Source organism: Balaenoptera ricei, chromosome 17 (genome assembly GCF_028023285.1).
Source record: "Balaenoptera ricei isolate mBalRic1 chromosome 17, mBalRic1.hap2, whole genome shotgun sequence".
Lineage (NCBI taxonomy): Eukaryota > Metazoa > Chordata > Mammalia > Artiodactyla > Balaenopteridae > Balaenoptera > Balaenoptera ricei.
In genome coordinates, this window is record NC_082655.1 from 30875701 (window position 1) to 30890519 (window position 14819).

Genomic DNA, 14819 nt, shown 5'->3' on the forward strand with positions numbered 1-14819 from the left:
ATACATGTCATTCCATAGAATGTGTAACACAAAGAATGAACCCTAATGTAAACTACAGACTTTGGGTGATAATAATGTATATTAGCTCATAAATTATAACATGTACCACATTAATACAAGATGTAAATAACAGGGGTACTGTGTTTGGAGAGAAAGGGGTATAATATGGGAGCTCTCTGTACTTCCCATTCAATTTTTCTGTAAATCTAAAATCTAAAATCTCTAAAAAATAAAATCTATTAATTAAAGAAAAACAGGGAAATGGCTAACACAAAATTCAGGGAGGTAATAACCAATTTGGAGGTGACATGAGATGAGATAGAGAAAGAACACACAGGATGATGCACTTTCATTGGTAACGTTCTAGTTCTTAAGCTGGGTAGTGAATGAGTGAGTGGGATCACAAATACTCATTTTATCATTATGTCTCACAATTTACATATGTAATAAATATGCTTTTCAACTACTAAGTCAAATAAATAAAGAAAAAATATTCTACACTGAATATGTGTATATGTCCTTTTTTCAATTATGTTGTGACATAATTAGTAAGCAGATGTTTTATACAATAAGGCATAAACACTAGTTAAAAAACTTCCCATGAATATGTACTATAGGTAGGCAACATAGTATAGTAGGTTTAGCTGTAGAACTCTGTCTATGTAGTCGTTCCTACATATGCCTGAGGGATTGGTTCCAGAAACCTTCACAGAAACCAAAACTCATGGATGCTCAGGTCCCTTATAGAAAATGGCACAGTATTTGCATATAATCTATGCATATCCTCTCTTTAAATCATCTATATATTACTTATAATACCTAATACAATGTAAATGCTATGTAAATAGTTGTCAGCATTGTGGCAACTTCAAGTTTTGCTTTTTGGAACTTTCTGGGATTTTTTTCCCAAATATTGTTAATCTCTGGTTGGTTGAATCTGCGAATGCAGAACCATCGAATGCAGAACTGCTGGATAAGGAAGTCTGATTATATTAGTTTTGTGAACTTGAGCAACCGTACTTAACCTCTCAATTTCTGGTCTTTCAAATGGAAATAATAATCATATCTTAGGCACTTTATGAGGAATAAATAATAGTATGTGTAAGATATATATAAAGTAGAAAATGATACAGCAAATGTACAAAATAAATGTTAATCCCCTTCTCCCAGTTATAGTCTGAAGATTTTGAGAGCATGTATAGCAAAGAATTTAAGGGCACAGCTTACAGCCAGAACAGAATGCCTGGATTCAAACCACAGCTCTGACCTTTATTGGTCAGAGTATGGCTGTTATATGCCTCTGTTTTGTAAAACGAAGGTGAAAGCAGCAATATTTCACAGGTTGAGGATTAAGTAAAAAACTCATGGTAAGTGTACAGTGTTAGTATAAGTAATTATTAATATTTTAATCAGTATTATAATCATTAGCTGAGGTCACTGAAAAGAGTTTTACATTTAAATTTGTTCTTCTTAAAATTCTACCTGTGAGCTAATTTCTATACAGATGTAAGTAATTCATCATGTCATGTGTTTTCAAATATAAAAGCCTAAAATACAAAAAAAAAATTCATCTTGTCATATATGAGGGCCTAAAAACAACAAAAAAAGGAAAAGATGAGAAAATTCAGTGAAGTATTGATAGAAAAAAATGATGTTGTTATTTAATATTTTGTGACTTTCATCTGATTAAACTTATACCCTTATAAAATGAGCCTATAACCTTCACATAAATTACAATTTATTGACAGACACTAAAAAGGCAGGATATAGTATATGGGTATATCAAATACATAAATAGCTTCAAGTAAATGATTAGAGATTAAAGTTTAGGTTATTTGTCAGAATAAACTCTAAAACAGCCTTTAAAAATAAAGAAAACATAGCAAGATGGCTGAGCAGAAAGACCCTGAGCACATGAGCACACCAAAATTACAACTATTTACAGAACAACTATCAGTGAAACAGACCAGAACCTATCAGAAAAGATCTTTTACAACTATAGATATAATGAAGATGGGCAGTAGGGGTGGAGTCATGGTACAGTCAAGACCATACCTCCGGTAGGTGAACCAGAAACAGAAGAATAATTATTGCAGAAGTTCTCCCCAAGGAGTCTGAGCCCCACATCAGGCTCCCAAACCCAGGGGTCCTGTGTTGGAAAGACAAGCCCCCAGAATGTTCGACTTTGAAGGCAAGTGGGGCTTCCTTTTGGGAGACCCAGAGGGTTGTAGGAAATACAGACTTCACTCTTAAGAGGGTGTACACACTCTGGGACTGGGGACAGAAGCAGTAATTTGAAAGGAGCCTGAGTTAGACCTGCCTGTTGATCTTGGAGAGTCTCCTGGAGAGGCAGGAGGCAAAAGGAGCTTACCTTGGGAACACATACCCTGGCAGAAGCCATCTTTGGGAGCTTGTTCTACCATGGGGACATTGATGCTGGCAAGTGCCATTTGGAATCTTCCCATTACCTTATTAGCACCTGAACCCAGCCCTGCCCACCAATCCTATAGGCACCAGTACCAGGTGCCTCAGGCCAAGCAACTAACTGAGCAGGGACACAGCACCACCCAACAGCAGACAGGCTGCCTTAAGAACCCCTGAGCCCACAGCCTCCCCTGTACATTGCCCAGCCTACCAGAGGGCCCACCAACCAGTACACAGGCACTAGACCTGGGACCAAGGTAATGATCATGATATGATCAAAGAACTCAGGAGAAAAACGGATGAACAGAGAAATCATAAGTGTTTAACAAAGAGTTAGAAAATATAAAAGAACAACCAAACAGAGGTGAAGAATCCAGAAAGTAAAATGAAAAATACACTAGAAGGAATCAACATTAGACTAAATGACACAGAGGAATGGATAAGCGAGCTGGAAGACAAGAGTAGTAGAAATCACAGAAGTGGAACAGAAAAAAAGAGAAAGGATAAAAAGAAATGAGGACACTAAGTGACCTCTAGGACAACATCAAGTGTGCTAACGTTCGCATTCTAGGAGTCACAGAAGAAGAGAGAAAGGGGCAGAGAAAATACCTGAAGACATAATCACTGAAGACTTCCCTAACCTAGGAAAGGAAACAGACATCCAGGTCTAGGACACACAGAGTTCCAAACATGATCAACCCAAAGAGGACCACAGCAAGACACACTGTAATTAAAATGGCAAAAATTTAAAATAAAGAGAATATTAAAGGCAGCAAGGTAAAAGCAACAACTTATATACAAGGAACTCCCGTAAGACTATGAGCTGAATTTTTAGTAGAAACACTGCAGGATAGAAGGAAGTAGCACGATATATTTTAAATGATGAAAGGGAAAAACCTACAACTGAGAATACTTTACCTGGCAAGGCTCTCAATCAGATTTGATGGAGACATTAAAAGTTTTACAGACAAGCAAAACGTAAAAGTGTTCACCAAATCAGCTTTACAAGAAATGTTAAACGGGCTTCTCTAAGTGAAAAAGAAAAGGCCACAACTGGAAACATGAAAATTACTAAAGAAAAAAGCTCATTGGTAAAGGCAAATAGGTAGTAAATCAACTGCGTAAAAGCTAGTAGGAAGGTTAAAAGACAAAAGTAGTAAAACCATCTACATCCATGATAAACACTTAAGGGATACTCAAAAGAAAAAAGTGTTAAATATGTCAAAAACAGCAAACGTGAAGAGAGAAGAGTAAAAATGCAGGGTTGTTGAAATGCATTTGAAATTAAGAGAACAGCAATTTAAAATAATCACATGCATACATAGATTGCTAGCTCACTGTGTGTGTGTGTGTGTGTGTGTGTGTATAAAAACCTCATGGTAACCACAAACCAAAAATCTATAACAGATACACAAAAATGAGAAGGGCATCTGCACGTTAACACTAAAGATAGTTATCAAATCACAAGGGAAGAGAACAAAAGAAAGGAACAAAAAAGAACTGCAAAAACAATTAACAAAATGGCAATAAGTACATACAGATCAATAATTACTTTAAATGTAAATGGACTAAATGCTCCAATCAAAAGTCATGAAGTGGTTGAATGCATACAAAAACAAGACCTGTATATATGCTGTCTTAAGAAGTCAGACACACACAGACTGAAAATGAGGAGATAGAAAAACATATTCCATGCAAAAGGAAATCAAAAGAAAGTCAGGGTAGCACTACTTCTATCAGACAAAATACTTTAAAACAAGGCTGTTACAAGACACAAAGAAGGGCCTTACATAATGATCAAGGGATCAATCCAGGAAGAAGATATAGCAACTGTAAATATATATACACCCAACATAGGACCACCTAACACAGAAAATATTAACAGAAATAAAGGAAGAAACTGACAGTAACACAGTAATAGCAGAGGCCATTAACACCCCACTTACATCATCCTGACAGAAAATCAATATGGGAACACTGGCCTTAAATGACACATTAGACCAGATGAAGTTAATAGATATATATGGAATACTGCATCCAAAAGCAGCAGAGTATACATTCTTTTCAAGTGCACATGAAACATTTTCCAAGATACATCACATGCTAGGCCACAAAACAAGCCTCAGTAAATTTAAGAAAATTGAAATCATATCACGCATCTTATCTGACCAGAGTGATATGAGACTAGAAATTGACTACAAGAAAAAAAGCTGCAAAAAACACAAATATATGGAGGCTAAACAATATCTTACTAAACAAACAATGGATCACTGAAGAAATCAAAAAATACCTGGAGACAGATGAAAATGAAACACAATGATCCAAAATCTATAGGATGCAAAAGCAGTTAAAAAAGGGAAGTATATAGCAATACAAGCTTACCTCAGGAAACAAGAAAAATCTCCAATAAACAACCTAACCTTACACCTAAAAGAACTAGAAAAAGAACAAACAAAACACAGAGTTAGTAGAAGGAAAGAAATCATAAAGATAGAAGCAGAAATAAATGAAATGGAGACTAAAAAAAAAAAAAAATAGAAAAGATTAGTGAAACAAAGAGATGGTTCTTTGAAAAGATACATAAAACTGATGAACCTTTATTTAGCCTGACTCATCAAGGAAAAAAGAGAGAAGGCCCAACTTAATAAAATCAGAAATGAAAAAGGAAGAGAAATCATAACAGATTACTGCAGACAGCTATATGACAATAAAACAGACAACCTAGAAGAAATGGACAAATTCCTACAAATGTACAATCTCCCAAGCATAAACCAGGAAGAAAGAGAAAATGTGAACAGACCAAATACCAGTAATGAAACTGAATTAGTAATAAAAGTTCCCACCAAACAAAAGTCTAGGGCCAGACGGCTTAACAGGTGAATTGTACCAAACATTTAGCAAAGAGTTAACACCTACCCTTCTCAAACTATTCCAAAACACTGAAGAGAAAAGAACACTTCTGAATTCATTCTATGAGGCCAGCATTACCCTGATACTGAAACCAAAGATATCACACACACAAAAAATTACAGGCCAATATCACTGATAAACATTGGTACAAAAATCCTCAACAAAATATTAGAAAACCAAATCCAACAAAACATTAAAAGGATCATACACCATGAGTAAGTGGGATTTATCCCAGGCATGAAAGGATGGCTCAATATCTGCAAATCAATCAGTGTGATATACCACATTAACAAATTGAAGAATAAAAACCATATGACCATCTTGCTAGATGCAGAAAAAGCTTTTGACAAAATTCAACATCCATTTATGATAAAAACACTCCAGAAAGTGGGTATAGAGGGAACATACCTCAACATAATAAAGGCCACGTACGAGAAGCTCACAGCTAATATTACACTCAATGGTGAAAAGCTGAAAGCACTTCCTCTAAGATAAGGAATAAGACAAGGATGCCCAATCTTGTCACTTTTATTGAACACAGTACTGGAAATCTTAACTATAGCAATTAAACAAGGGGGAAAAAAAAGAGATACAAATTGGAAAGGAAGAAGTAAAACTGTCACTATTTGCAGATGGTATGATACTATACATAGAAAATCCTTAAGATGCCACCAAAAGACTACTATAGATCATCAATGAATTTGGTAAAGTTGCAGGATACTAAATTAATATAGAGAAATCTATTTCATTTCTATACACCAACAACAAGCTATCAGAAAGAGAAATTAAGGAAACAATCTCATTTACCATCACATCAAAAATAATAAAATACCTAGGAATAACCTTACCTAAGGAGGTAATGGTCCTATACTTGAAAAACTGTAGTACACTGATGAAAGAAATTGAAGATGACAGAAACAGATGGAAAGATACACTGTGTTCATGGACTGAAAGAATTAATATTGTTAAAATGACTATACTACCCAAGGCAGTCTACAGATTCAATGCAATTCCTATCAAAATTCCAATGGCATTTTTCAGAGAACTAGAACAAATATTTTAAAAATTTGTATGGAAACACCAAAGACCCCAAATAGCCAAAACAATCTTGAGAAAGAAGAACAGAGTTGGTGGTGTCACACTCCCCGACTTCAGATTATACTAAAAAGCTACAGTAATCAATACAGTATGGTAGTGGCACAAAAACAGACACATAGATCAATGGAACAGAACAGAGAACCCAAATATTAACCCACATATGGTCAATTTATCTATTACAAAGAAGGCAAGAATATACAATGGGGAACAGACAGTCTCTTCAATAAATGGTACTGGGAAAACTAGATATCTGCATGTAAAAGAATGAAATTAGAACATTTTCTCACACCATATACAAAAATAAACTCAAAATGGATTAAAGAACTAAATGTAAGACCAGAAACCATAAAATTACTAGAAGAAAACTACTAGGCAGAACACTATTTGACATAAATCTTGGTATTATTTTTTTGGCTCCATCTCCTCTGGCAAAGGAAATAAAAGCAAAAATAAACACACAGGACCTAACTAAACTTAAAGCTTTGGCACAGCAGAGGAAACCATTGACAAAATGAAGACAGCCTACTGAATGGGAGAAAATACTTGCAAATAATATGACTGATAAGTGGTTAATATCCAAAATACATGAACAGCTCATACAACTCAGTATCAAAAAACCAAAAAACCCAATTAAAATATGGACAGAAGTCCAGAATAGACATTTTTCCACAGAAGACCTAGAGATGGCCAACAGGCACATGAGAAGATGCTCAACATTCCTAATCATCAGGGAAATGCAAGTCAAAACCACAATGAGATATCACTTCACACCTGTCAAAATGGGTATCGTCAAAAAGAACACAAATTGGGCTCCCCTGGTGGCGCAGTGGTTGAGAATCTGCCTGCCAATGCAGGGGACATGGGTTTGAGCCCTGGTCTGGGAAGATCCCACATGCCGTGGAGCAACTGGGCCCGTGAGCCACAATTGCTGAGCCTGCGCGTCTGGAGCCTGTGCTCCGCAACAAGAGAGGCCGCGATAGTGAGAGGCCTGCGCACCGCGATGAAGAGTGGCCCCCGCTTGCCGCAACTGGAGAAAGCCCTCGCACAGAAACGAAGACCCAACACAGCCATAAATTAAAAAATAAATAAATAGAATTAAAAAAAAAAAAAAGAACACAAATTAGCAAATGCTGGCGAGGATGTGGAGAAAAGGGAACCCTGGCACACTTTTGGTGGGAATATAAATTGGTGCAGCCATTGTGGAAAACAGAATGGAGGTTCCTCAGAGAACTAAAAAGAGAACTGCAATTCTATTCCTGGGTATATACCCAAAGAAAACAAAAACACTTAGAAAAGATATATGCACTCCAATTTTCCTAACAGCATTATTTACAATTATTTACAATTTAGCCAAGATATGGAAGTTACCTGTGTCCATCAACAGATGAATTCCTAAATATGTGCTGTATATACATATACAACAGACAGTAAAACATTAAAAACAAAAAGAAATTTTGCCATTTGCAACATGGATGAACCTAGAGGGTATTATGCTTAGTGAAATAAGTTAGAGACAAACGAATACTGTATGCTATCACTTATATGTGGAGTCTAAAAAATAAAGTAGTGAATATAATAAAAAAGAAACAGACTCACAGATATAGAGAACAAACTAATGGTTATCAGTGGGAAGAGGTGATACAGGGGTAGGGGTTTAGGATGCAGAAACTACTATGTATAAAATAAATAGGCTACAAGTATATATTGTACAGCACAGGGAACATAGCCAGTATTTTATAATAATTATCAATGGCTTATAATCTACAAAAATTTTGAATCACTATGTTGTACACCTGAAAATAATATAATACTGTAAATCAACTATACCTCAATAAAAAACGTATAAGGAAAAGATAAAGTTAAGCATGTTTCATCAACATCGTTCTCACCCAAGCTAACTGGCAAAGGTTTAACTTTATTCCATGTATTTTGGAGCATATTCTAACTATTAGTCCTATTAGTTATTATCTTTGAGACTTTAATTCATTTACAAAATGAAAATAATCTATCTCTGGTTACACAGTTACTGAGCATTTAGAAAACTGTCTTAGTTTACATAAATATATGGCCATATCAATACTGGCTTTAAGACTATTTATTACTTAAGTAATACCATTCTACTAATCAGTTGAGTAAAGTTATGAAGAACTGTAAGAAGTTACAAAATACGAAGTCCAAAAACGAGAAATTTTATTTGTTCTAAAATATTTGTTATACTCCTAGAAAAATTATTTTTTCTTTTCAGTTTTAAAGTGGAAGGGCTCCCTCTCTGGCAGAATCTTAGAGGAAATTTCAATCTACAAAACAAGTAAAAAAAACTGCTATCATTTTAACCCGTATTTTCTTAAGCCTTTCTCCTACCCTACAGCTTCTAGGATTTCTACTCCAAAGCAAGGAAAACAGCTAGAAAACTGGGACTTGAGCTTGTCTACACACCAAAACACATCATAATGTATTGTACCATTTTATAAAACTCTCAAAGACATCCTGGTGAGGTAATGAATATGCTAGGGTCTAGCTGTCTCTGTGCTCCATGACAACTTAGTTCAGTAAACCACTCCATATGAATTTTCACCTTTAAAATGGGAAGTAGTACTACTGACTTTGTAAGGTTATTGTGAAGGTTAAGTGAAACAACATATATAAACTCTATGTGCAGAGCTGAGGACCAGTGAGAAGCATGCTCTCATATCTGAAAAAAATCACGTAACAGCTTCCTATGAGGTTAAAAAGGAATTGGTGACTGTAAGTGTGTGATGTACATTATAATGACCTATAAAGTTCAAAATATCCACGTTTTGCCTGCATTTGTAATAAATTAAACTATATTACAGTATTAGCAAACTAATGATAAACGTTAATTCAAACTGCAAATCAAAAGAATACATGCATAGCATCACTGTTCTTGGTTTAAAAAAAAAAAAGCTATGTTAATTGGCTAATCTGATAACCTGATCAGAATTTTAACAAATCCAATCATTTCAGATGCCTAATCCCTTCTGTGCTGATGTTTCATAAACAAAAACTTGAAATCATTCAACTTAAAAATAAAAAGACATAAACAAAGTACTCTCGAGCCAAATTACACCACCACCAATGGAAATCATTTTGATATTTTTACATGTTTTACATTTAAGGGTGGCAAGCTGCTTTGGGGGCATCTTCCAAAGTCACTCCTGGTTCTAAGTATATATCTAGTCTCATTTAAATCATCTATAATCTCAGTAAAAATAAAATTAATATTCATAAGGCAAGATATAATCTTAAATTACCAAAGAAAAAACAACTGGCAATACATTTTCTAACAAATAATGCATACATACTTATACTGAAAAATATCTAGGATTGTTAAAATAGTAAGGTTGAGTAAGATATTTCTTTATTAGAATATCATTTAAAGTTCTGTATTAGGCAACAATGCTTGAAACTTTTTGGAAAGCTTAAGAAAGACTTTTCTTAGATTGCTAAAATAATAGTCATAAAACACAAAATTATAAATGTATTTAGTCTGGGATCCAGTCAATAAAAATTAAAGTTAATTCACTACGATAGTTCTACTAAATTTATTTTTAAGCAAAACAAAAATTCCAAGTATTTTCCTACAAAGTTAAATTAAAAATTAAGGCAGTAATAAAGGTTTGATAATTTCCTGTTAATGTAGAACAGGAAAACCAAAACACTTTCACAAACCAAAATTACAGTCCCTTATTCATTTCCTTTTTGAAGATATTTATGATGAGCAGAAATAGCTTAAATTAAGGTACACTTTTATAATCATACAATTTTGCATTCTATAAATATTCTCTATACTTAAACTTTTAAATTATACAATTTTGCAGAATGTCACCATAAAAAGACTAATAAATATAGAAATTGAAATCATCGATTAAGATTTACCAGAGTATATTTTTGATTAATTGGTTGATGCCTTCTCCCCTTTTTCCCATACCAGAGACGAGACATTTCCTTTCCAGGGCAAATTAAGTTACATCAAATCTCCTAAGAACTGTTTTAAAAAGCATTCTTCCTCTGTCAAAAATACATTTCTAGCACAGGAGCCCTACTACAGTGACAAAACAGTTTGCTGGAGACAAAGATTTGATTGACAAGACAGAGAGCTAATCACCAAGTAGTATCCATTGCAAAGATAGTCCTGAGTGGAGACTGTAAAGCTGGGGAGGGAAGAGAGGATTTCCCATGTTTAAGTTTGGTTGCACTGTACCCAAATGTGCAGAGAAAGGACTAAAAAGCTTAAAGATACAGAGCATGTATTTCCAAATACCAGTACACTAAGAAATATACTAAAAATAAACCAGTCATAAAAAAGTAATCAGTACAGTTTCCAGAGTCCCTCCCAAAGTACACAAATGATTTCAATTAACATTTTACTATTTGCTCATACAATCATAAAATTCTGTTCCTCATTTACATCTAAGAGTCCTATAAAATTTCATCCTACATGTATTTTTTAAGCAGTAAAACATCCTTTGAGGACTCTTCAATCCTCAAACTTTTAGAATGACTATGTAAAAATGAAGCCAATCTACTACAAATAAATCCTATACAGATATTCAGTGTGACCTGAAAATTCCTTTTAGTATTAACACAGTCCATTTTTAAACTGAATTTTCTAACATCTAGTTTCTTGAAAAAATACTTATATTTATTATGCCTATGTATATACTTTACTAACCAGGGGTATCCTGAATATAAGTGAATTTTTAAGATTAAATATTATTATGACTATAAACTATAATTACCTAGATTACCTCAGTTTTAACTAGAATATCAATGCCATATGATACACTGAATATTTCTTCCATTTTAAGTTAAAACTGCTCCTCCCCCTTTACCTTGTTGTGTGTACACACAAAGCTGTGCACACAATGCCACCCTTCACACACACACAGCTACCTTTCTAGTATATACAACGCTGCACCATACCCACACCCCCCCATCTCCTTCCTGCACATTCCAGCATGTGCATGCACAAGACACAGCACACCCCCTGATGAATATCCACCCTGCCATGCCACTCATACCAGTCACCCCCCTAACTCCCCCACCAGCTCCACCACACTTACCCTAAGATCTCTCTACCACAGTCCTTCGTAGGCACACTACACCCATCTCCACACCAGCTTTACAATACAGGGTTCTATTATATACACAGTGAACTGTGGTCGCCAACCCCCACCCCTGCACTCCCTCTGCACACACCAACAGCATTAAATAATTTGGTGGTGGTGGGGTGCTCTTTTGAAAACCTATCATTACTTCCAGCTGGATTTTCTAGAATTAGAAATATTATATGCATACCAAAATGTGGTTTAAATGCGATTTTAAAAAATATACACACATGCACCATGCATAGGATAGCCTATTTCGTTGGTTGTCTTACTCAGCATACACCTCCACACCTTCTTCCTAATACAGTTTTGATTTTGCTAAGGTGTCTTTTCAGCCATGTGTTTCTGAGAAGGCTGGCTCCATGCCTAGACAGGATAGGTTCTTAAAGATCTAAACCAGTGGCTCTCAAATTTTAGCCTACACCAGAATCACTTGGAACATTTGTTAAAACAGAATACTGGGCTCCAAAACCAGTTTCTGATAAGTAGACTGCAATGGAGCCTGAGAATGTATTTTTTAATTTTTTTTTTTTATTTTTTGGCTGCGCTGCGGCTTGTGGTATTTTAGTTCCCTGAGCAGGGCTAGAACCTGGGCCCTTGGCAGTGAGAGCGCAGAGTCCCAACCACTGGACCATCAGGGAATTCCCTGTACTTTTTAAACAAATTCCTAGATACTACTGCTGCCGGTCGTGGTCTGGGGACCACACTTTGAAAAACAACTAAACTACAATGAGATATCACTTCACACCGGTCAGAATGGCTATTATCAAAAAGACAAGATATAACAAGCATTGGCGAGAATATGGAGAAAAGGGAAACCCTTGTGCACTACTAGTGGGACTGTACATAGGTGTAGCTACCATGGAAAACAGTATATTTTTTGAGGTTCCCCCCAAAATTAAAAATAGAACTACCATATGATCTAGCAATTCCACTCTTGGGTATTTATCTGAAGAATGAAAACACAAATTTTAAAAGATACATGCACTGCCATGTTCACTGCAACATTATTTACAATAGCCAAGATATAGGAACAACCTAAGTGTCCATCAATGGATGAATGGATGAAGAAAATGTGGTATAGATACACAGTGGAATACTACGTAGGCAAAAAAAGGAAAAGACTAAAATATTGCCATTTGAGACAACATGGATGGACCCTGAGTTCATTAGCTAAATGAAATAAGTCAGACAGAGAAAGACAAATATCATATGACCTCATTTATATGTGGAATTTAAAACAACAACAACAAATGAAGCCCATAGATACAAGAAACAGATTGGTGGTTGCTGGGGGGGTGGGGGGTGGCATAGGGGAGGGCAAAATGAGTGAAGGGGGGGTCAAAGGTACAAACCTCCAATTATAAAATAAGTCATGAGGATATAATACATATCATGGTGAATATAGTTAATAATACTGCATTACATATTTGAAAGTTGCTAAGAGAATAAATAGATCTTAAAAGTCTTTATCACAAAAAAGATTAACTAGACTTACTGTGGTGATCATTTCACAGTATATGCAAATATCAAATTATAATGCTGTACACCTGAAATTAATATGTTATATGTTATTTATACCTCAATTGAAAAAGAAAAATCAACAGGTCTTAGCTATTTTAAGTGTGATTTTCTGTTTCTTGAAGCCAAATGCTTCCATTTGATAAATACAATACCTACCTAGCAGACATAGAATGAACTCAGTAAATCTCTTTCTTGCCCTTTCTTTTTTCCTAATACTCAGAAAACATAATGCTAGGTCATTTAAATTTGTCTAGACACCCCAGGGCTTGAAGCAGATGTCAATTTAGCATTAAAAATGTAAAATGACAGGCTATAAAATGAAGCATTTTTAAAAACATAACCAGCTTAAAGGTTGAACATAATCTGTTCTCATAATTCACATATTCAACTTAATAATGTTTTTTCCTTTACTTTCTTTATCAGGGCTGAAATTACTGAAAGACCTTATACCTGATATCCTCTAAGTTGGGAGTGGTCTACTAGAAGCAATAATACATTATCTACCCTACTCAATATTGAAAGTAATATTTTAATTTTTAAAATCATCAAATAGTCTGTCATTCATTCATCCCTTCTCACAATATCAATTAGACATTTTGTGCTTTAATAGAAATTTTATAGTCTATAGTTTTTGGCTAGTAACTGAGATAGATTATTAATAGGGAAAGCAAAGCATTGGTTCAATACTTTCCTGAGGTAGTTAACATCAGTAATAGTCAAAACAGGCCATAATGACTCCTGGGTGCTAAATGCTAATATGAAAAAACATAATAATAGCCTAGAACCAGAGACCTACTCTACAGCAGTGCCTATAATAATACTGTACTATATACTTGAAAATTTGCTAAGAAGGTAAATCTTATGTTAAGTGTTCTTATTACAAAATAATAACTATAAAGAGGTGAGAAGAAACTTCTGGAGATGATGAATGTTTACGGCATAGATTGTGGTGATGGTTACATGGATATATACTTGTCTCCAAACTCATCAAGTTGTATACATTAAATACGCACAGCTTTTTGTAAATCAATCATACCTCAATAAAGAGGTTTAAAAAATACTCAATATAGAAATATTATATAAGACAATTTGTATTAACTCATAAATTCTAATTGTTTTTAATGCTTTTGATTTATGAATTTTTCAGATTTACTAAATTTCTTTGGCATTATGATTTGTAATCCTATGTGATTAGATCAATGTAAAAAAAAGTATATTCTTCTTTAATTGCTTTTATCTGAGAAATGTGACCTCTACTTAGTGACTTAGAGATAGAGACTACTTTCATTTTGAACAAAATCAATTCTGTATGGATTTTGCAGGCTAGGCTAAGAGATCAGGAATTTTGTTTTATATATTGACTCAATTTTAATTTTGGCATTACTTGTGCTTTAATTTAAAAAACAAAACAAAAAAACAACCCATGTGTTTAAGAAAATGAACACCAGAATACTCATTGTCTGGCAGCTTAAGAAGTAAAACATTAACCAAACAATTGAAGCTTCCTCATACTGGTGCTTCTTAGAAGTTGCAGCATTACCAAACTGTTAGTCTTCTCTGAGAAACCTAATAAACAACCACGGCAATAACTCTACTTAATTAGTGACAACTAAGAAAACAGAACTGATTCCACATGATGATTACCACATCCTACTGGAAAACCAAATCAATAAGCATATAATATGATACATTTTATAGTCTAAATTGCTAAGATTAGGTTAAATATATTAAATT

At 34.5% G+C, this 14819-nt stretch overlaps 1 protein-coding gene across 8 annotated transcripts in view; it reads right to left on the bottom strand.

The window, feature by feature from the left end:
* Positions 1–14819, bottom strand: part of OXR1 (oxidation resistance 1) — a 475322-nt gene that overhangs the window by 25403 nt on the left and 435100 nt on the right. Inside the window, exon 1 of one of the 8 annotated variants that reach the window (XM_059901536.1) lies at positions 10330–10513. The exons of 6 other annotated variants lie outside the window; for them this stretch is intronic. In XM_059901536.1, coding sequence (XP_059757519.1) covers positions 10330–10395 — 66 coding nt within the window. In that variant the 5' untranslated portion in view covers positions 10396–10513. Of the gene's footprint in view, positions 1–10329; positions 10514–14819 lie in introns of those variants that run through there. One more of the 8 variants, XM_059901537.1, reaches the window with a different exon arrangement.